Source organism: Dipteris shenzhenensis, chromosome 20 (genome assembly GCF_047967505.1).
Source record: "Dipteris shenzhenensis isolate YYH24624 ecotype China chromosome 20, Dip_SZ_1.0, whole genome shotgun sequence".
In the NCBI taxonomy this organism is placed as follows: domain Eukaryota; kingdom Viridiplantae; phylum Streptophyta; class Polypodiopsida; order Gleicheniales; family Dipteridaceae; genus Dipteris; species Dipteris shenzhenensis.
Window position 1 is genome coordinate 13679947 of NC_141615.1, and position 22931 is coordinate 13702877.

General features: G+C 47.5%; 1 protein-coding gene across 3 annotated transcripts; it reads right to left on the reverse strand.

Moving 5' to 3' along the window:
• Nucleotides 1-141: 141 nt before the first annotated feature.
• On the reverse strand, nt 142-22625 carry LOC147889306 (uncharacterized). 3 transcript variants are annotated; one of them, XM_087392100.1, is made up of 7 exons: nt 16795-22625; nt 16267-16547; nt 15993-16128; nt 15576-15780; nt 15071-15454; nt 14124-14869; nt 142-1007 (listed from the first exon to the last, which is right to left on the reverse strand). In XM_087392100.1, the coding sequence occupies exons 1-7, from the start codon at nt 22066-22068 to the stop codon at nt 264-266; spliced, it is 7770 nt and encodes a 2589-aa protein (XP_087248226.1). In that variant the 5' UTR covers nt 22069-22625; the 3' UTR covers nt 142-263. The 3 variants fall into 3 exon arrangements, with proteins under 3 accessions (XP_087248226.1, XP_087248225.1, XP_087248224.1); XM_087392099.1 differs by having other exon boundaries at nt 15576-15798; XM_087392098.1 differs by having other exon boundaries at nt 15576-15801.
• Nucleotides 22626-22931: the final 306 nt, after the last annotated feature.

Sequence of the window (22931 nt, forward strand, 5' to 3'; positions counted from 1 at the left end):
ACCCTGCAGAACCCCTCTCTCCCACCAATCCCCTGTCTGCGAGTACTGTCCGTCCAGAAGCTCCTTTTCTAGGATTGTTCCCAGTCCATCCAGTCCCCAGATTAACCCTAGCCAGAACCTGCTGAGATACTGAGGCTTCAAACTACTGAAATGATACAGCAAGCTGGTCAGTAAAATGCATGAATAATTGCTGCATGTCTACGCATTGAACGACCATTGCAGCTTCTGCTACCTTCTGACCACTGAGTATGCTTGCTTCAGAATCAGCTGCAAGCAGCTTCTAATTTTCTTGAAGTAGCAGCTGGTTTGGCAACATAGATCTGTTTCAACTTTGAGGACCCTGCAGAACCCCTCTCTCCCACCAATCCCCTGTCTGCGAGTACTGTCCGTCCAGAAGCTCCTTTTCTAGGATTGTTCCCAGTCCATCCAGTCCCCAGATTAACCCTAGCCAGAACCTGCTGAGAAGCCCTCTCATCTGGAAATGTCAATGAGTTGGAATTGTGAGCAAGTGATCCTCGTTGCCCAACATTGTGATTCTGAACATAGGAAGTTGCAGATTGCCTTCCATTCAAACTTTGGGAGCTTATTCCCAGCAGCGAATCCCTGCCATTGCTCCCAGTTGTACTATTATTATTGCCGCAAGTGTTCCAAGAAAGACGACGACCCCGCTGTGATTTGATTCCTGATACAGCAGAAGTACCCTCGTGTCCCTTGCTGGATGACCACTGATCGCCCATCATAAGAGCAGTGTTTGATGAGACAGAAACCCCAAGGCCCAATTCATCTGGAAATTGGGCAACAGCATCCACAGATATGAAAGACCTGTTTGCTTCAGGCTTTGACACAGGCAGCTGATGAAATCCACTGCTAACGTGCATTAAATGGGGTAAGTGCCCAAGTTGGCTATGAAGGGCACTTGAATGTCGTGGGTGGAAGTTAATGTTTTGAGGCAGTGGGGTAGGAGCTCTGCGCCAGTGTGACTGCAAAGGAGCGTCTGCATCTGCAATCTGCAACCATTTCAAGAATTACCAACCACATCCCCTCTCTCTCTCTCTCTCTCTCTCTCTCTCTCTCTCTCGGGAAAGAGACACCGCTATGGCAGGTCAGCCCAGATGTATGGGATATCGCGATGAGAAGAGAGTAGCCCAAGTTAAGAGAATACACGTAGTCAAACAACAAATTAGCTACATACATTTACTTAAGTGTAAGCTGGTTAAGTCTCAAAAGATTCTGAGATCTCTTCACAAAATATGAAAGCAAAAAGGATATTGCAAACAAGTGGAACATCTGCATGTGTGCTAATTGTATGTGTCATGACTATGAACCTTTTGCAATTGCCTACTGTACCATACCAAAAATGAAAAAAGTAAGAACAACGAAGAAATTCTAAGACTATTATGTATACCAGAAGATTAGACAAACCCCACAGATCACACACTACTCCATGCGTGCACAGAAGTATACTGAAATAGGCATGCAGGAATTAGGGTTGATCAGTCCACATGGACTGCCATTGAGTATGGGCTATCCATGGGCCTCAATGTGGGGGTACAAGGGCTGGCAGGAAAGCGCAGTACCGGGGTCATCGGCCAGATAGCTGGGCCTGGTTGGCCATCAGATAAAGGTTAGGAAGGGCTGGCTAGTCAGGCACCCCTACTGACCTATAGTTGGCCTAAACAGGAAGGATGAGGGGTTGTAGCCCACCTATAGGCTATAAATAGTCCCATCTATGGGGGCAGTTAGCATGCAATCCAGGAGGTCTCCTAGCAGCCACCAAGAGCCTTCCAAAGGCTATGCAGCAGTAATGTACTTGATTTAGTCCATTTTGCAGCTTATATATACATGTTTTTGGCTGTCTATTTGGCTGTACTTCTCCCCAGTTCTGTGGGGCCCAACTCAAACCTAAGAATGATGTCAGCTTGCTGCACATGTGGCAGGCTGTCATGCCGCCCACATGGCGGCGCATTAAGTTGCCTATATGGCAGTGAGGGTATGCCCACATAGCTTTCCAATCAGCCTTATGTACTGCCCACATGGCATGCTTTGTTTCTGCCCATGTAGCAATCCTCGGTCCTTGAATTCTTCAAGCCAACCCGGATCATATCCCGTTGTAAAACTGCCAGTCAAAGTCACCACCTCTTGTTATTGCCTGCCATTGCAGCAAACCAGACACCTGTCCCGAGTACCCTCAAAATCATCACCCCTATATAACTCCATGGTGCTGCAACAGTCAGTGTCCCAATGCTCCTGATGTCTCCGATCTGTGTAACTAGTCTCATCCTCATCTTTGCTGATCTTAATAACTATATCCTCAGTTTCAATGACCCTGCTTGACGAAAGCCAATGTGCGTACTAGGATGTCTAGCACAAGAAGTATCATGACACTCAATGATCCACGAACTGAATGATTGAAGTTCATGGGGAAAATAAATTCCGAATGATCTCCTGTTCTGAAGAGGCAAAGTCTATGTGTCAGATTTTTAAGATATGAGGAAAAAGGACCAAAATGGCTGAAACGTCAATCAAGCACTTATGAGCCTTTAAGGGAAAGAAAGAGGTCAGGCTTGATCTCAGTGAAACTTACATTATTCACAGTACTTCTCACAAAAACTCCCCTAACTGCGACTGTGGGAGATGGAGCTATGCTGCTGAAACAGAAGGAAACCACCTCGAACTGCCGCTGTCCAGATTGTGGCTGGCCAAGGGCTGGTAGTGTGCGACTGGATGACTGGAACAGTAGGCTACGAAGGCCTGAAACTGAATGGGAGACTGAGGGATAAATAGCCCCTTAAATAGGGCTGGAAAACCAGCCAAATGGCTAGTGGTTTGACCAACCAGACTAAATGACCAACTTGCTTGGTCGGGTCAAATGACCCGACCTGGTCAACCCTTTGTGGCCGACTCTGGGTGACCCACTTGGCCTTGATATCAGCTGCTGAAATGGCCCAAAGTTTCCAGAAATATGCTACATTTGAAGGCTGCAAGATGGTGACTGTGCTGAAGGATGCGAGATGGTGACTGTGCAGCCAATTATCACTGCCACCTGTGCCTGCCACTGGTGCATGTGACAAAAAGTCAACCAACTCAGTCTGCAGACTGGCCGGCCAGCTCTGCAGACACAAGTCTTCCCTTTGACCTGTCCCTGGCTGCCATGTGGCAGCCCTACAATCTGCACCGTTCTCCTGCTTCTTTCCTGTCTGCCCTCACCTGCTATTCTGCTCCAGATTGCACCTGTCTCATGCACAGATATGCAGGCCTTTCTGCAGGCCTATAACCTGGCCATTTTGGGTGTGCTTGCAGCTGCTACAGCATCTATCACAGTCTTGTCCCAGCTCCAAGACCTCAGTACAGCCTTTTGACAGCATCCTTTGCTGCCCACACTGCCCACATGGCAGCCTATATGCTGCCCGTGTGGCAGCCCTGCATGATATCACAGATTTTCCCCGGTGGCATTTTTCCTAGGCTCTTGGTCGACCTCCCCTATGTCCTCACATAGGGGCTCACAGCTGGGGAGGTGACCCTAATTCCCAACATTCTGATCAAGTATGGTGCATTTTATACTAGAGTGGTCTCTTTATATACCTCTGACTTGTCTTATTGACAGTTGTGGTTTGCATTTAATTACATTTGTGACTTGTTGATTATGCGCGGGTCTATGAAACTCATTGATTGCTTGCATGGTGCAATGTACTTCACCAAGCTTGATCTTCAATCGGCAGGAGGGAAGAAGATACCCTAAGATAGGTTTCCATGCATGGTATGAACATTGAGGTCTTAGTTTGGTCTTTTGGACTCACAAATGCACTTTCCAACAGATGATGAATGCTATCTTTTGTCCATATCCAGAAAAGTTTATCATCGTATTCCTAGATGATATTCTAGTGTACCGTAAAAGTTTGTTTGACAATATAGCACACGCCAAGATAGCTTCAGCTATTCTTCCACGTGATATTTTTAATGCAAAGATGCCTTGAGTAAAGTTTTCCGTTGAGAACTATGGTATCTTCACCAATATATATTGCCGTTGATGGTGACCCAAAATACGTTTAGGTAGTTAACAAATGGCTAATTTTGCTTACTGTCAGAGAAGGGAGATCATTTTTAGGATTCACTCACTTTTTTCAGATTGTATGCGCATCTTGCGCTACCACTCTCTAACCTTTTTAAAGGAGAAGTTTTGTACAAGAAAACTAAGTACAGCCCCTTAAATAGGGCTGGAAAACCAGCCGAATGGCTGGTGGTTTGACCAACCAGACTAAATAAACAACTTGCTTGGTCCGGTCAAATGACCCGACCTGGTCAACCCTTTGTGGCTGACTCTGGGTGACCCAGTTGGCCTTGATATCAGCCGCTGAAATGGCCCAAAGTTTCCAGAAATATGCTATATTTGAAGGCTCCGTGATGGTGACTTTGCTGAAGGATGTGAGATGGTGACTGTGCAGCCATTTATCACCTGCCACCTGTGCCTGGCACTGATGCATGTGACAAAAGTCAACCAACTCAGTCTGCAGACTGACTGGCCAGTCTGCAGACACAAGTCTTCCCTTTGACCTGTCCCTAGCTGCCATGTGGCAGCCCTACAGTCTGCACCGTTCTCCTGCTTCTTTCCTGTCTGCCCTGACCTGCTATTCCTCCAAACTGCACTGTCTCATGCACAGATATGCAGGCCTATAACCTGGCCATTTTGGTTGTGCTTGCAGCTGCTACAGCATCTATCACAGTCTTGTCCCAGCTCCAAGACCTCAGTACAGCCTTTTGACAGCATCCTTTGCTGTCCACACTGCCCACATGGCAGCCTACATGCTGCCCATGTGGCAGCCCTGCATGCCATCCCAGATTTGCCCCGGTGGCATTTTTCCTAGGCTCTTGGTCGACCTCCCCTATGTCCTCACATGGGGGCTCACAGCTGGGGAGGTGTGTTGGAGAATAGGAGGGAATGAATCACTCAAACCTCCACCCAAGATCTCTTCCACTCTTCTCTACACTCAACTCAGATAACTGATCAGAGATGCAATCAACACTCATGCAGAGATAACTTAAACGGAGAAAGAGAAAGAGTATATTCATCCACTGGAAGGTGGGCAGAAACTGGCTCCAAGGGAGCAATACAAAAAAACTCAGGGGGGAAGTGCTGAGGAAAACTGATGGAACTCTCTCTGTCAAACTGAACCAGCTCTGAGTGCACAGCACAGCCTAGGAAGGAGGCTTTCTGTCCTGCACTGGATGCTGGAATGACTGAAAGAGTGGGCCTTTTATAGGCACTGCCCAGGCCCTTTAGGTTGGCTGACCAGCAGGGTCGGTACCCTGTCTGGTGGCCGACCAGATTGCCCTGGAAATCCGACCAGGGTTGGCCCTGGTCGATAGCCCTGGTTGGGCCGACTGGGCCTGCCACAGGCCCCTATAAAAGGGTGCCTTGTGCAGCCAGTCCATGGGGCTGTAGACGCCTCCAAGGGAGGCACAAGGCCCCCCCCTATTTCTCTGCTGTTGCAGGCAGCAACCAGCCCGTGTGCTGGTTGCCTATGATGTCAGCCTGGGTCTCTCTCTTTCCCAGCCCTCCTACCTCTCACTGCCCCTTGTCCCCTCAAATCGGGGGCTCACAGGTGGGTACAGTGAGTTTCTAACACCCCCCTCAATGTCACAACTGTGGGCCAATCCCCATGCGTTTGATGAGGTGCTCCATCTGTTCTCGAGGGAGTGCCTTCGTGAAGAGGTCAAACAAATTATCGGCGGTTGGGCAGTAGATAAGCTCGATCACGTCGTCGATGATGAGCTCACGAACAAAGTGGTAATGAACTTCGATGTGCTTAGTCCGCGCATGGTACACTGGATTCTTGGCAATGGCTATGCAACTCTGATTGTCGCACATCAGCACTGTTGCGTCCTCCTGACACACGTCCATGTCCTCCAGAATCCACCTCAACCACAGTGTCTCACAAGCTGCTGCACACGCGGCTCTGTACTCTGCCTCTATAGATGAAAGGGCTACTGTGGGTTGCTTCTTACTCAACCAAGAGATGGCACCAGATGCAAGTAAGAAACAATACCCTGTTGTCGATCTTCTGGTGTCAGCATCACCCACCCAATCACTGTCACAGAACCCGCCTAGTTCGATGCCTTTGGTGTAGGTGATCCCGTAGGTGCAAGTCCCTTTAGATACCTCAGCACTCGTAAACCTGCATCCCAATGACTCTTCCTGGGAGAAGCAGAGAACTGGCATAATAGCCCAACTGCATAACAAATATCAGGTCGAGTATTAGTAAGGTAAAGCAAACTTCCTACCAATTGTCGGTACGATGGAGTATCGACCGGGTGAGATGTGTCGTGAACACTTAGCTTGAGCCGACCTCCATGGGAGTTAATGCTCTCCTGCAACCCTCCATCTGAAATCTCTTCAGAAGTTCTCTGCAATATTTCTCCTGTGAAATGAAGATCCTGTCTTTGGCTTGCTTTACCTCAATCCCAAGGAAGTAATGTAATAACCCAAGGTCAGTCATCTCAAACTCAGACATGAGTAGCTACTTAACCTATGAAATCTTCTTGACATGATCACCTGTCAAGATAAGATCATCAACATAGAGGATGAGTACCAGTCGCAATCCCTTCTCAATGAACAAGTAAAGGTTTGCCTCAGAAGGACTGCGACGTAGCCTTATCTTCTGAAAGAATACATCAATCCTTTGGTACCAAGCTCTGGGGACCTGTTTCAGCCGTATAACGCCTTCTTCAACCTACAGACCTTTAATGGGGACCCTGGATCTTGAAAGCTTGGTGGCTGCTCCACCTATACCTCCTCCTCTAGGGTTCCATTAAGGAATGCGGACTTCACATCCAATTGAAAAATAGGCCACTGGAATTGGGCAGCAAGAGCAATCACTGTCTAGATAGTAACCATGCGGGCTGTGGGAGCAAAAGTTTCATCAAAATCCAAGCCTTCAGTTTGAGCAAAACCTTTGACGACTAACCTTGCTTTATACTTATCCAAGCTGCCGTCTAGTTTGTATTTAAGTTTGTATACCCACTTAGTGCCAATGACTTTCCATCGCGGAGGTCTGGCCACTAAGTCCCAGGTATTGTTCTTCAGGATAGCATCCATCTCTACCTTCATGGCAACCTGCCATTCTAGATTGTCCTTCGCCTCCTCGAAGGTCCTTGGCTCGTCAAGCTGAGCCACCAACGCAAAATTCACGGATGGGGTCTTTTGAAGACATTGAGACCGCCGCAATCCGGAACTGCTACTCTCAGGTAATTCAGTGACCCGAGACTCTTCCAATGTCCGTAGGTACCATTGGGGCAACTTTTTCTGCTTCTCTGTGGGAGGAGGAACTGGAACTTCTTCCGAAACATCCTGCTCTTCCTGAGTATCTTGTGGATCATCAACTTCTGCTTTGGCCACCTCTTGGATGATCAACCTGGGGCGGGGTGGGTTCGGGGGTTGAACAATCTCATTCTCCTCAATCTACGGCTCCTCCTGGGGTTCAGGTTCCTTTTCCTCGAAGAGTCGATAGGCTTTGGATGTCACGGTGACCTTGTCATCTTAAAAGAGAACTGCCATGTTGTTTTTGTCCATCTGACTTACAGACTGTAAATTCTTGCAAAGGTTGGGTACTAAAGTACTCCAGAGATATCCTTCTCCTCACCCACCGTTGTAATGAAAGGAATGCTACCAATACCCTTCACAGGACACGTCCGGCTATCCTCGATAGAAACTTTGGAATCCGGGTGTGTACTTTCCATGGTTTTGAACCAAGTCCTTCTGTTGGACATGTGCTTGGAAGCACTGCTGTCAACATACCAACCCTCTTTACCTTCACTGACTGCATATGCTGAACAATGTTCACTGATTAAAAATAACTGTCCAGTCATCACATTGGCAGAATCATTCTTAGGCTCTTCTTTGTTCTTGGCTTCTCTCTTCCGCTTCTAATCTGCTTTCTTCTTTCGGCGTTCTTTGGCGGAGTGGCCAAGCTTTTCACAATAATAGCACTTCATTTTCTTCTTACAATCAGCGTCCTCTGACTTCTTGGAATCGTTTGGCTTGCCTTTTCCAAGCTTGTCTTTGGCCACTAATGCCTTCTCGTCAGTTTGCGTAAAGAGTTTCTCTCGAGCCTCCTCCTGAAGCAGGAGTGGGCCAAGCTCCTCAAAGGTGATTGGCTTAGTCCGTTGACCTGCAGTGATCGTAGTCACAAAACTTTTGAAACTCCGTGGCAACTTGTGGAGTGTGAGCAACACCAATTGACTCGTGTCCACCTTCTGACCAACCGCTACGAGCTGGTCCCGCACGACTTTCACCTTTGTCAGATGATCATGCACACTATCACCCTCATTCATATCAAGATTATAAAGCTGATGCTGAAGAGTAATGATACAGGCTGTATTATCGGTTTCATATAGCTCCTTCAGTATGGCCCACGCCTCTGAAGACGTCTCTGCCAACTCGATATGAGGAATCACAGCATCTGCTGTCGTGCCAATAAGCATTGCTAAGGCTTGAGCATCCCTCTCCTCCCATGCACAGAGTTCATCCACATCTGCTTCAACTAGAACTTCACCTCTTTTGTCCACAATGTCCTCCGGCTTCTCCTCGGTCCCAATCACAATCTTCCACAGCTTCCGTGCCAACAGATGGCTTCGGATCTTGACTTTCCAAATTGGATAGTTCGTGCCATCAAGCTTTCCAGCTTCACCAAAATTGGGAATAAATGAAGAAGGAAGATGACTGGAGAAGGAGGAAGGACGAGCAATGGGTGTAGAGGCTTCTGAACGCTGATCCATCTTGATGAATAGCAAACTGAAAAAAAAAAACTGAAGCAAAAAAAGATGTACTGACCTCCCGTGCTAGCCTGAGCTGAAAACAGAATCGCCTTACTGCCAAGGGACTCCTTCCTTCAGAGAGTGCTTTGATCAAGAAGAGTTGAGAACCTATGGCTCTGATACCATGTTGGAGAATAGGAGGGAATGAATCACTCAAACCTCCACCCAAGATCTCTCCCACTCTTCTCTACACTCAACTCAGATAACTGATCAGAGATGCAATAAACACTCACTCAGAGATAACTTAAACGGAAAGAGAGAAAGAGTATATTCATCCACCGGAAGGTGGGCAGAAACTGGCTCCAAGGGAGCAATACAAAAAAACTCAGGGAAGTGCTGAGGAAAACTGATGGAACTCTCTCTGTCAAACTGAACCAGCTCTGAGTGCACAGCACAGCCTAGGAAGGAGGCTTTCTGTCCTGCACTGGATGCTGGAATGACTGAAAGAGTGGGCCTTTTATAGGACTGATGGAACTCTCTGTCAAACTGAACCAGCTCTGAGTGCACAGCACAGCCTAGGAAGGAGGCTTTCTGTCCTGCACTGGATGCTGGAATGACTGAAAGAGTGGGCCTTTTATAGGCACTGCCCAGGCCCTTTAGGTTGGCCGACCAGCAGGGTCGGTACCCTGTCTGGTGGCCGACCAGATTGCCCTGGAAATCCGACCAGGGTTGGCCCTGGTCGGTGGCCCTGGTTGGGCCAACTGGGCCTGCCACAGGCCCCTATAAAAGGGTGCCTTGTGCAACCCGTCCATGGGGCTGTAGACGCCTCCAAGGGAGGCACAAGGCCCCCCCCTATTTCTCTGCTGTTGCAGGCAGCAACCAGCCCATGTGCTGGTTGTCTATGATGTCAGCCTGGGTCTCTTTCTTTCCCAGCCCTCCTACCTCTCACTGCCCCTTGTCCCCTCAAATCGGGGGCTCACAGGTGGGTACAGTGAGTTTCTAACAAGGTGACCCTAATTCCCCAACATGCTGATCAAGAATGGTGCTTTTTATACTAGAGTGGCCTCTTTATATACCTCTGACTCGTCTTAGTGATGGTTGTGGTTTGCATTTAATTACGTTTGGGACTTGTTGCTTATGCGTGGGTCTATGGAACTCATTGATTGCTTGCATGGTGCAATGTACTTCACCAAGGTTGATCTTCAATCGGTAAGAGGGAAGAAGATATCCCTAAGATAGGTTTCCGTGCATGGTATGGGCATTGAGGTCTTAGTTTTGTCTTTTGGACTCACAAATGCACCTTCCAACACATGATGAATGATATTTTTTGTCCATATCCAGAAAATTTTATCATTGTATTCCTAGATGATATTCTAGTGTACCATAAAAGTTTGTTTGACAATATAGAACACGTCAATCCACGTGAGATTTTTAATGCAAAAATGCCTTGAGAAGAGTTTTTCCTGTGAGAACTATGGTATCAGAGAAGGGAGATCATTTTTAGGATTCGCTCACTTTTTTCAGATATTTATTAAAGAGTATGCACGTCTTGCGCTACCACTCTCTAATCTTTTTAAAGGAGAAGTTTTGTACAAGAAAACTAAGTATAGACTTGTGGTTTGAACAAGTGCTTTAAGGAATTCAAGCATGTGGTGACCACTGCAACAATATTGCATACATTGGATCCAAGTAGACTATTCATGGTTGATACGGATGGCAAGGATTATGCTATTGGGAGAGCTTATTTCAGAGATTGGTTGGCACTCACTACGCATTGAAATCGCCATTTGTCTTTTTCTAGTCCTCTATGTGTGACAGTTGCAGCTGGTTTTGACTCCTCTAATTGTTGCTTGACTACTCCTCCACCACCTTACGATAGCCCACCTCCTTTTGAATCCTCTGAATCTTGCTCGACAATGACAACTCCTTCTGATCAGCTGTCTTCTTTCTACAATCCCTTGCATAATGCCATGGCTGGTCACAATATAAACATTTCTTTTTCTTGCTTTCTCCTCATCATCAGATTTGTTGGGCCTGCCATTGAAGGCATGCACTTTCATGTGCCCTTACTCTTGTCTTGCATAATGAAGGCTTGGTTACAAAGATCATGAAGCTTTTCAGTAGCATGTTGAGCGTAAGCATTGGCAACTGAACTGGTTCCACCTTATGACCAACTGCTCCGAGTTGGTGTGTCAATATCTTCACTTTCATGAGGTAGTTCCGCATAGCATCACCCTCCTCTGTCTTCATGGTGCACAATTGGTTCTGGAGGTTTAAGATTCGTGGCATATCGTTCATTTTTTACAGGTCCTTCAAGATGTCCCATGCTTCCTTCAAAGTGTCTGCCAACTATATGTGCAGAATCACTCCTCCTTCAAGATGTCCCATGCTTCCTTCAAAGGATCCACCAACTGAATGTGCGGAATCAATCCATCTATTGTCCTCCCGAGATCACTGACAACACTTCGGTATCCTTCTTCCCACTCTTCTACCTTGTCTTGATCAGCTCGTTTTGTTACTTGTCCTATCGCATCCACTTTTTCAGGTTTAGATCCTCTCCCAAAGTTATCCTCCACAACTTCCTTGCCACCAGGTGACTCCTTAGCTTCACCTTCCGGTAGGCTAGTATCCCCATCCAGCTTGCCCACCTCTCCAAAATTTCAAATCAGCATATGTGTTGCCATTTGAATTGAAGTTCCTGGAATAAACTCGACAGAGCAATCCCCCACCAAGGCACACCTGTTTGACTCTTGGTCACCTTCCTTCTTACAAAGGTACCTGTCCTTCAAACATAGGAAATGATTTCCACAAGCTCGAACTGAGTTCTTCTTCCCAAGGCTCTCACTTCCAAGCTCCATGCACTTCTGATTCTTCCACAAGGCTCTGATACCATGTTAAAAAACAAAGACGAAGGTTGGTTTCTGTAGCCACCATTCAGGTGGCCGCATATGTATAAAAAACGTAGACCAGGAAACATATGGCTCTAAATTCAAATCTCACTCCTTTTCTTTGTGCACGCAGATGTAGATACAGATAGATGCAGACACAGATATTGAACCGACACAGATATTGAGCCGTCCACAGTAGAGTAGAAACAATAGACATGTATTGCTCCAAAGATGGACAGAATCTTATACAAAACACGTGCTCACTGTAAATATGGTACTGCCTAGATGTGGACCCCTGGCACCTCAGAGCTATCATCTACCTATTTCTAGCACCTCCAAAACTTGTCAGCCTGCATGCTCCTATGGAGTTTCGGTGGGCTTCTCAGATGCCACTTTGCTGGACCTCCTTGCTGCATTGCATTGCAACCAATGGTCAGATACTGTATACATGCAGATCCTAGACCTCCTTGCTGCTGCTCTCAGCAGCCATATGAGGTCCAATGGACCCTGATCCCTGCTGCTTCAATGTGCAGCCAATACTGAGGCAGCATAGCAAGGCTGCCGATGGGGCCCTTATATAAGGCTGTTTTCCCTCTGAGCTCGCCTACCCCATACAAGGGTAAACCCGACCAGCAGGCAGACAGACTGGGCCGACACAGTCTGTGATAACCAACCAGCAGCAGGCTATTCACCTGCAAGATTGCCACCTGACAGGCGCCTGGCAGTCTGCACACTGTCTGCACTGACCCAACTGCTCCATTAATCTGCCAGCCTGCCCAATGCATGCTGCAGTTGGACTGCCCTGCATGGCCATATGGCAATCCCAGGATTGACCCGCCTTCTGCTTCAGTCATTTGCTGCATATCTTGCAGCCTCCTGCCTGCTCCAGCCACCTGTATATGATGCTACCGACCAGGTATGGGCCCATGAATGGCGCCATACTGTCTGCCTTGCAGCCATACCAGTTCCGTACCAGTCTGGTGTCCTTAGCAGGTCCTGCTGCAGCACCTATGCATGCTGCCTACATGGCAGACTGCCTGTAATCTCTGATACCTCTGTCAGACCCACACTCTGCTGCTGTCACACCCCACCATGTGCTCCTCATTTGGGGGTTCCTAGGTGGGGATGTGACCACAATAATCCCAAGATCATCAACGTACAAGTACTGCTTAAAACATAAGACTAACATCCCATCTGCAAAATGCCATCATCGAAGCAGTCAAAGGAGGGTAGGCTCTCAACAACTACCACAAGAATGTTAGTAAAGACGACCAGTAGAAAGGGCAAACACAGTCACCATGCCATCTAGCTCCCACAGGTCATCTTCAGTGGCACGGACAACTTAAAATGTAAATCCCCCTGAATTTTCCAGCCCTCCAAGGCCTATGTCTATCGCCATTCAACTTGGTGGTGCTATAGTAGTAACGGAAAGGGCACCTTGCCACCAACAAAGAGGAGAGACAATAGCAGCTTGCAATGAGCCCAGCTTGTGAGTACAACCAATTGTGTATACAAGACACGAGAAGCTTTACTCAGAGTAAAAAAGGCCCTCAGACAAGTATACAGCCATCTCCCATCTCCCATATAAGTGTGTAAGCGTGCGTGTGTGTGTGTGTCTGTGTGTGACACCAGTCACTTGTTCAAGTGAAGGAGGATAGAGATCTTAAAAGAGCCGCATTTATTAAGCTACAAATCTTCATTGATTTTTTTGTAATAGTTTTGCTGCATGAACAATAGTAAACCTAGACGAAACACAGAAAACAGTTCAGCCCACTGCAGGAGTCAGTCTTGTGAGCATCAAATTGAAAAGCATAGACTACTAAGTCACCATGCCATCTAGCCCCCACAGGTCATCTTCAGTGGCACGGACAACTTAAAACGTAAATCCCCCTGAATTTTCAGCCCTCCAAGGCCTATGTCTATCGCCATTCAACTTCGTGGTGCCATAGTAGTAAGGGAAAGGGCACCTTGCCACCAACAAAGCCTTCAAGAGGAGAGACAATAGCAGCTTGCAATGAGCCCAGCTTGTGAGTAGAACCAATGGTGTATACAAGACACGAGAAGCTTTACTCTGAGTAAAAAAGGCCCTCAGACAAGTATACAGCCATCTCCCATCTCCCATATAAGTGTGTAAGCATGCGTGCGTGTGTGTGTGTGTGTGTGTCTGTGTGTGACACCAGTCACTTGTTCAAGTGAAGAAGGGTAGAGATCTTAAAAGAGACGCATTTATTAAGCTACAAATCTTTTTTTGTGATAGTTTTGCTGCATAAACAATAGTAAACCTAGACGAAACACAGAAAACAGTTCAGCCCACTGCAGGAGGCAGTCTTGTGAGCATCAAATTGAAAAGCATAGACTACTAATTATCCAAGTAGCAATCTGTGCTCCTCCCATAAAAGTTAAGGGCAAAAAGAATACAAAGGTGGCATACACTTCACAGCATTTCTCCTTAAGACCAGACAGTTATTTGCAAGAACACCATACCTGAAAAGGAGCAGAAAAATTCGCATCGAATGGGCTTAAGAGAGGTGCAGCTGGCATCACTGAAGAAGCTGCAGCTGAAATTCGCTGCAGATTAAAAGCACCAGTGCTGTGCTGAGTAGCCAGCATCCCAGTTAACCCAGCATTTACATCCCCATCATTAAGACCCAAACCTCCCGAAGATGAAGTTGTCACAGGTGTGTGCTTCCAATCAGGCTGCTTTCCAGATGGATGATATGTGGTTCCCATAAAGCTTACACCAAGCTGCCCAAATTGCCCAACTGGTGCAAAAGGGTTGGTGTAGACCAGCATGTGAGGGGGGCCTTGGATTCCCCCGGCTGGACCGATACAGGGCCCTGTGAAGCCAGAAGGAGATGTACCATAAAAAGAGTCAGCACTTGGATGCCGCTGCTGCCAACCCCCCATACCAGTGGCTCCCATAGCTGCAAATCCTGGCTCCAAAGAAACCCCAGGCATGGATCCTTGCAACATAGATGAGGTATCTTCAGGGCCAAAAGTAAAAATCGGCCCTCCCAACATAGTTCCCATCTCCAAGCAAGGGAAGGGGGAAGCACCACCTGGTAAAGATTGTACCATAAATCCAGACGATGCTGGACCATTGGACAAAGAACCCTGTGGTAATGGGGTTTCAACTGAAAGATCAGCAGGAAGAGACACAGCTATGGAATCTTCAATCACTGTAGCTTGCATTGGAGTTTGCATGATTCCTGCTCTTGTACTTGGAACCCCTGAAGAGGCATGCAAACAGAACTCAGAAATATCTCTGCACGGGAACAAACTCAGAAATTGAATTATATGCTATCTTTTTCCCATTAAAAGAGCTAAGCTAGAAAGCTATTTTACCTTCTCAGCAATTGTGATTAGAGTATGCTGCCCCAACATGCAGCACCCAAAACTCTTGGAAGCCAAAAGTGCAAAAGATTGCTTACCAGACGAGCCAGCACAGGCATCGAAGCTGCTTGCTGCAACAACAGTTGCTCCACCACCTAGAACAGCACTCCTTCCAATAGAATGGTAGGCATTTTCGACTGAATCATCATGACTGAAGGCGGCTACTGCCACAGCAGATGCCGCAGCCTCTGCTTCTGCCTCAGAATCAACCTCCTGTCCATGGATATCCCTGGTTCGCTGCCCCTTCGATGTGAAAGAGACATCACCATCTAATTCTGTGAATTGACCTACATTACCCTTAAGATGATTAGGATTGCAAGAGAAATCTGATCTGGATCCCAGTGATAAGCCTGCTCCCACAAGAAGCATGGATGTTTGAGGCTGGCTGCTTGATGATGTGAGAGTTGGGGAAGTGAAAGCACCTGCAAACAACAGAGGTTCAAACAATCTCACGAGCCCATAACATAGTAAATTACATTCACAGAAAAATGGTTACAGAAAGGCAACCACCAAAAAACAAAGAGGAACTTCTGGGAGACCCACCAAACTGTATTTTCTCTCCTGCCAAAGGTGAACTTATGGGCCCAGAAGCTGAAACAGGAGCTTCGACTGAAGCTTCTTCATGAGCAGAAATGGCAGAAACCCGCATCGGTGACTCCAAAACCATACTAGGCCCGTCAGATGAGGGTACCTTCTGTGCAAATGGTCCATCAAATCGAGCTGGTTTCATAGCCTCTTCAAGTTGAATCTGCGTTAAACTGACAACCTGCTTTAAATACAAATGTTAAGCCAACAATTGTCACTATTCAAAAGTGCAATCTAGAGCCACTCCCAATTCAGCGATCTAAAGGAGACTATCTTTAGCACACACCTATTGGGATAGAATTACGAAGGACAATATAACAATCAAGAATCATGAGCAGACATGAACTTTACTTCAAAGTTCAAAACTTATCTTACTTCATGAGTAGGGCGTTGCCCACCCCAAGCAGCAGTTGCATTTGACAAGCTGTCTGAGGCACAATTGTGCTTCTCATGCAGATAACCAGACGATTTGCCAGCGACATTACAGGTGGCACCTAAGGCCCGACCAGACCTTTACATATACATGAAAAAAAAGTCATTATGGAAACCTGATAAATCAGTGAGATTATTTACAGTCTCAATGTGACAATAGCTTTAATCATTCACAAAAAGCATGCAGCAAATAAAGGTCATGAGCAGCACCACTCACTTTACATCCTTTAGTGTTTTTCCAATAGTCACATTAGAGAAGACATTTGTTGGTCTGCCAATGGGAGGAAGAGCTGGAGCAGCAATGGTGATGACAGACGATTGCGATGAACTAGTGCCCACTGCAGCAGAAAGACTATGCATAGCACTACTAGCTGTCTCAGTACTGTCTCCAGACCTCCTTTCCATATCAAACTTACTGGAGATGGTTACTGCATTCTCATTGCATTGCCCAGCCTTCACAGACAACTTCTGCTGCTTCCTTGAGGCTTGATCTTTTGCCTTCACGTGGAAAATTAGCGGATATAAGATGCCAACAACTTTACAAAGATAGCTACCATATAATGCTACAGAATGTAGATCACTTTATCAGCACACACCGAACAAAAAACCAAATTGATCTTTTGCCTTCACGTGGAAAATTAGCGGACATAAGATGCCAACAACTTTACAAAGATAGCTACCATATAATGCTACAGAATGTAGATCACTTTATCAGCACACACCGAACGAAAAACCAAAGCATTACCTTGAAATCCTTTCTTTTTGACTTGTTCACCTTGTCTCGAAGTTCTCGCTGTTCTCGAAGCATCTGTCGCTTTGACCTTACCTCAATAAAGTCATCTTTATCATTGCATGTTTCAATTCCAGGCTGCTCAAAGACATGAACCACACCAGTACCAAAAGGTGCATTTTCAGCACTCTCGGGCCTAGACTTTTTGACAATCTGTTTGGATGGAGAACTGCTATTTAAACCATGCCCTGTTTGACTGTTTGGATGGTCAGCAGGATAGGAACCAACAATAGACCTAGCCTTTTGCTGAATTTCCCCTCCACGCATCCTGTTGTACATGTGGCTCTGAGCATACATGACTGTCTTACTTTCCCTATTTCCAAGCTCACTGGAAACCTTCAAACCGAAAGCATGCGATCTTTCTCGACTGGATTGAAAGTTTCCATCATTGTGCACAACTACAGACTCCCTTTCTAAGGAAGAGAAAGAATCCTGCACTTTGTACTCAGCTCGGCGAGAATTCGAACGTAGCATCCTGTTCCGAACCACTCCTTCTCCCACTCCCATTTCTGACGCTGCAGAATGTGTAGCTTCAAAAATATTATTGGTCCCACTACGACACCTCCCTTGGCCCCATCCTGGGACACCATAGATACGTGAACCATTAATCCTCCTCTTTCCACCAGGCATTGTGGGCCAAACTGAAGTGCCCTGATCAGCCAGAGTACTTTCCAAGTCCATTACCTCTGCATGAGAAACCACCTTTGCTGTTGCAGTTTCTTGAACCACAGAGAAAGCAGATTCCAACTTCTGTTCCTTGAATGGTGAGGTTGGCACATCTGAAGAATCCTCACACTGACCACGTCTATCTAAAGAATAACTGCATTCTGCCTGGGTAAGACTTGGACTCTGTGCTGGCAACTCATTTCCAGCCTGGAAAGGTTGGGAGCTTTTAGGCAAGCCATTGGTGTCTGCTTGACTTAAAGGTTCACCTTGCAGCTGGTGGTGTTGAGGTAGCAAAGGCTGCCCCATTGCATGCATCTGCAAAGCTGGTTGCACAATCGGTAAAGGTTGGCTTGATGGACCCAAATGACCTATCTGCCCAAACTGGAACGTATGGGGCTGTTGACCATGCAAATGAGCAAGCTGAGGCATCTGTGGGTGCAGATGAAATGGCATCTGTATCGAGCCAATCTGGATTGCATTGGGAATGAGAGAGTAACCAGGAAGTAGACCCAATTGTAACTGAAAAGGCATCTCCTGTTGATTTTGAAGGCCATGCATTGAAGAAGGTGGTGTGCCACTATCAGAGGTAGCCGACTGTGGCAGTGGAACTGCCATGAAGGAGAAGGGCTGTTGAAACTGCTGCATTAACGACTGTCCGGAACTTAAACCCTGCGGCTGCCCCATCTGCACAGATTCCGTGACACTTACAGATAAATGTGAAGGCTCTTGCCATAAGGGCTGGACAACAGGCACTTGTACTAACTTCTGTAAAGCTGATTCCTTAGAATCAGCTTCTGTTTCTTGGTCACCCTGTGGGATGCACTCAACAGCTTTCTCTGATGGTGAAAACAAGGGCTTGTCGAGCTTGTCCGTAACAGCTTCTTCATGTTCCTGCTCATGTGTCTGCTTGCTCATTTTGCCCTCTCCAACCCCTTCTACCAAATACTGGCTTGCACACTCTCCACTGTCATCCTCTTCTGTATTCATGCCTGAGCTCCCAGGCTCTTGATCCTCCGCTTCATCATCAGCTACCTCACTCAGCACAAGAGGATCATGCGCACCCACTTCTCCCACATCACCATCCACCTGATGTACGACCCAATCCTCGTCGCTCTCTTCTGTCTCTTCCACCCTGGCTGGTTGCGAATCAATTGTTATCTCTGTCTCAAACTCTTCTGGTGATACCTTTGGGTCAATTGACTCATCTGAAGACTCTAAAATCACTCTCTGTGTAGAATCCTCATGATCCTTAATTAGCTCGTCAGAGGAGGGTTCTAATGGTGGTTGCACAGAAACATCTTCAGGTATAGGCGGCACCAGCCGCCCTGAAAGTTGTACATTGTTTAACAGCTTGTCTACAGTATCCACCTGCTCAGGTTTATCCACCTCACAGTCTGCTCTCTCAGCACTGTTGCCAATGGTCTTGGGTGCAATTCCAGAATTATGATCACGAAGGGTAGAAGCTAGAAACTCTGCATTCTCAGATTTTAAGGCTTGCCCACGGAAGGTTGCACGCTCAGGAGGTGGAGGTACACGAGGTGGTTTGGGTAAAGATTGACGAAGGCGTCCAAACGACGGATAATCAGCAGCATCTGCTCCATGAAGGTAGGAAGAAAGTGGGGACGATGTCAATCCTTCAGGTTGCCTGCGACGACCATCCCTACCCCACAACCTGTCTGCATCAATTTCGTTGTCACTCTCCACACCAACATTGACAGCAGGATATCTGGTTGAGAACCCTGTGTCCTCATCTGATGTCCATCTCTGATCCTGGTCAAGTGAAGATTGATCGCATCTCGCAGATAGTTCTGACTGCACCCTCTCTTGTGTGTATCCAGATCGTGAGCTTCTTGGTGCTCGGTGAGTTGATTCCCTTTGAAAAAATTCTCTTGGATGCTGCTCGCGCTGCAGACGAGGGAAGTGGTCATCTTGAGAAGATGACTTGGTTAATGCTGAAGGGAATCCATGCCCATTATCAAGGTTCTCCCTTCTCCAAACCTGTACGGTTTTGGTTCTTTCCACAGGTGATTGTAATGCTCTCTCTGAAAGCCTTGGGAGGGAAGATGGCCGGTCCACACTTCCAGCAAGAGGGGACTGACAAGGCCAACCAGCCCTGAAGGAAGTACGACCATCATTATTTCGTTCAGCCTTACCAAGGTTTGGAAGAAATCTGTCTTGGTCTTCCCAGTCCAATTCTCCAATCTCCATTGCATCATCTTGGAGCCGAGTACTCTCCCTTTCATTAGCTGCCCTCACTGAACATGCTCTCCCCTCCTGCAATGCCACCTCTCGCCTTCTGTTGGCTTCCCGTTTTGCTATACGCTCTTCAAGTTCCAAAAGCTTCCTTCTTGCAGCTTCTTTCCTTCTTTCGTCTTCCAGTAACAAGCTTTGCTTCTCATCCTCCCTGGCCCTACGCTCTTCTTCAAGTTTTCTGGCTACCTCTTCTGCTTCTCTGTGTGCTCTAGCGGCAGCCTCTCTTACCTCTTTCTCTTTCTTGAGGCGCAACTCCTCCTCTTCCCTCACTAGCCTTTCCCGTTCTTCCTGTTCCTTTCTGGCACGCTCAATGGCCTTTTCCCGTTCCTCAATTAATCTCTCACGCTCTTGCTCCTGCATCTTTTGGACCCTCTCAAGCTCAGCTTCGAAAGACTCCCTTGCTAGATCACGAAAATTGTTATCGTTTGCCTCTTCCTTCTTTCTCCTTAAAGCTTTGACTTCCAGGCCATAAGTACCAGCAAGTGGTTCTAATCCAAATCCTGAATTGGATCTAGGGTGCGTTATGTCTCCCAAAAAGGGATCCTCCAGATGTGATTGTCCAAAAGGAGCATTTGGTTTTTTGTCTCTTCCATAATCAAACAGGGTTAAACCTTGTCTGATTCTAGAACCACCATGGGAATTACTATGGTTAGAGGCAATAGGCCCATCAAACTGATAACCATTGTTCCTTCCAATCCTATCCCCTTGCCAGGTGCGTCCTCCAACCAGATTGTTCACACCATCCCCCCGCTTGCTCATAAAAGCATCCTTCCCAAACCCATTTTCCCGCCCTCGTCCTACAGTTCGAGAGTAAACGTCTCTACTAGATACGCCACGGCCAAGGGCCTCTTTTCTGTATGTGGTATCTCTACCGTTTCCAACATCTCTGAAAATCCTGTCATTGATATGTCCATTGTCCCTGTTTACAAAAGAATCTCTGCTGAAGCCAGATGGCCTACTTGAGTTTTCAAACCGTGCATCTCTGTCAAAATCGGTATCCTTTGCAATCGAATCCCAACCTCTCTTCCAAAAGTCATTCCTCCCAATCCCCCCTTCCCATTTGCCAATGGGGTCTCTAGGCTTGGCCCCATCTTTATCATCTTCTAACGCAAGGCCCACTTTTCTCGCAGGCATGCGATCTTCTCCTTCCCTGCCCGAACCTGATACAGACCTGTATCCAATTCTAGTCACGGGAGGTCCAAATACAGCATCAGCGGTGTGATCTACGGCCCAATCACCCATGGAAATATAACCATTCCTAGGCCTCCCTGAATCCACATGAGCGATTTGCTGTCGGAAGGAATTTTGTAAAGTCTCTCTTTCATCGTCACCCCAATTTGACGTTCTCGACGAGGAAGGTCTATGAAACATGGCGGCAACCTTCTCAGATCCACCGTTACGATCCAGAGATCCCACCTCATGCTTGGAGAGATTCCCTTGAGGCCGCATGGTTTGTGCAGGTTCAGCCTGAGGACCCGAACGACGCTCTGCCAGTGAGACGTCATTTCCAGCCTTGTGTACACGATGCTGCTCAGAGAATTGATGCAACTTCGTTTGCTGCTCTTTCAATTCCCGCTGCTTCTGTTGTAAATCCCTTTGCCGTTGTTGTGGAGGTACAGCAGTCGACGGGACCGCGGCCAGCAGGCTAGGAAAGTCCTCCCCTCTAAAGACGACAGCTTTCTCGACCGGGTGCTGCGAGAGGGGGGTAGGGATCGGGCTATCATTTGGTCTGCCGTTCCGGGAACCCGGATTGTACCTCCCGTCTCCGTTCTGATTGGCACCATCGAAGACGGAACCGCCCCAAGGAACAGGAGCACCCCGAGTTGATTCTGCTGTAAGTGCTGCGGATGGCACATGACCAGCGGCTGATTCGGCCGCATGTACCCGAGGCAGCCCAGCAGTTTCGGCGCCCTGATGAGCCGACAGCTGCTGCTTAGACCAACCGGACGATCCCAAGCCTCCGTTGGAAGAAATGGTGGAATCGTTTCCTGCATGCTCTCTTCGCAAGGAGGGCAAATTCACAGGGCGAGGGACTGCAAGCTTGGAGTTTTTGGCAGGTGCAGAGAGGATCGAAGAAGAAGAAGTAGAAGAGACGGTTTGAGATCTGAGGGGGCGAGAAAGCAAGATTGTACCTCCATGGCTGTTGGACGAGCGGGATCGGTTGATGCCAGACGAAGTCGAAGAAGCAGAGGAGCCGGAACCAGCACCACCGCCACTGCGTCCACTCGCTGCCGGAGAGCGAGGCTGTCCATAAGATGTGTTGAGATTTACGGAAACGAACTTGGAGGAGCTTGTATTGGCTCGCGCCATAGCTCCTTGCTCCACCTCTTGTGCTTCTCTACTCTCTCTCGCTCTCGCTCTCTCTCCCTGTCTTTCTCCCTTCTTTCTGTGATGCTTCTTCTGCTACCGCGGATGGACAGAAGAACGACGATCCTCCCCCTCCTGCTGCGTCTGATGATGATGATTTCTTCTACTCTCTCTCTGTCTCGCTTAGCTGTCTGTCGCTGTCTTTCTCCCTTTCTTTCTCCGATGTTTATCCTGCTGTTTCTGCTGTCGTCTAGCTTTTTGCCGCAGTCGATGGACAGAAGACCGACGATCCTCCCACTCCTGCTGCTTCGGATGATGATGATGCCGGCGCTGCTGGATGAAAGAAGCGGCGAGGATGCTGCAAAATGAGTTTTCTGCGAATGGAGGCTGGGAAAAAACGATGATGCTAAGAAAAAGAGCGAGGGGAAGGAGGAAAGGAAGGAAAAGCGGGGATGAAGAGGCGAGAGCGATGGAAGAGGCAAAGGAGAGCTATGAGAGAAAACCTAGCAGAGGAGGGCTCAAAAGGCCGCCATAGCTGCTGTGTTTTTTAAGAAGAAGAAGAAGAACCCCCCCCCCCAAAAAAAAAAATTGTTCTGTTTTGCTCTACAACAATAAGAAGATGATGAAGATGATGACTGTATATTTTGAATTAACCTTTTAATAATACCCCCCCTTTTTTATTCTACTTGTCCAACACTTTGACTTCCCTCTCACCTACCCACTCCTCATAACCTCTCCACCTTTCGGCTGCATTCCGCACTCGCACCCCCGAACGTGCCGCACTCGTGGCACGTTGCACGTTAAACGAGACAGATTGAAATGCCCCCGATTGAAGAATTCACACCCCTACGTTTTTGCAGGTTGCA

Bases quoted from the DNA above. Each gene is read 5' to 3' on its own strand.
- LOC147889306 (XM_087392098.1), bottom strand. From the start codon at position 22,068: ATGGCGCGAGCCAATACAAGCTCCTCCAAGTTCGTTTCCGTAAATCTC. The intron at 15,802-15,992 runs GTAAGATAAGTT...TTGTATTTAAAG, and splicing joins GGCAACGCCCTACTCATGAA to CAGGTTGTCAGTTTAACGCA. The intron at 14,870-15,070 runs GTAAGCAATCTT...ATGCCTCTTCAG, and splicing joins TGCCTGTGCTGGCTCGTCTG to GGGTTCCAAGTACAAGAGCA.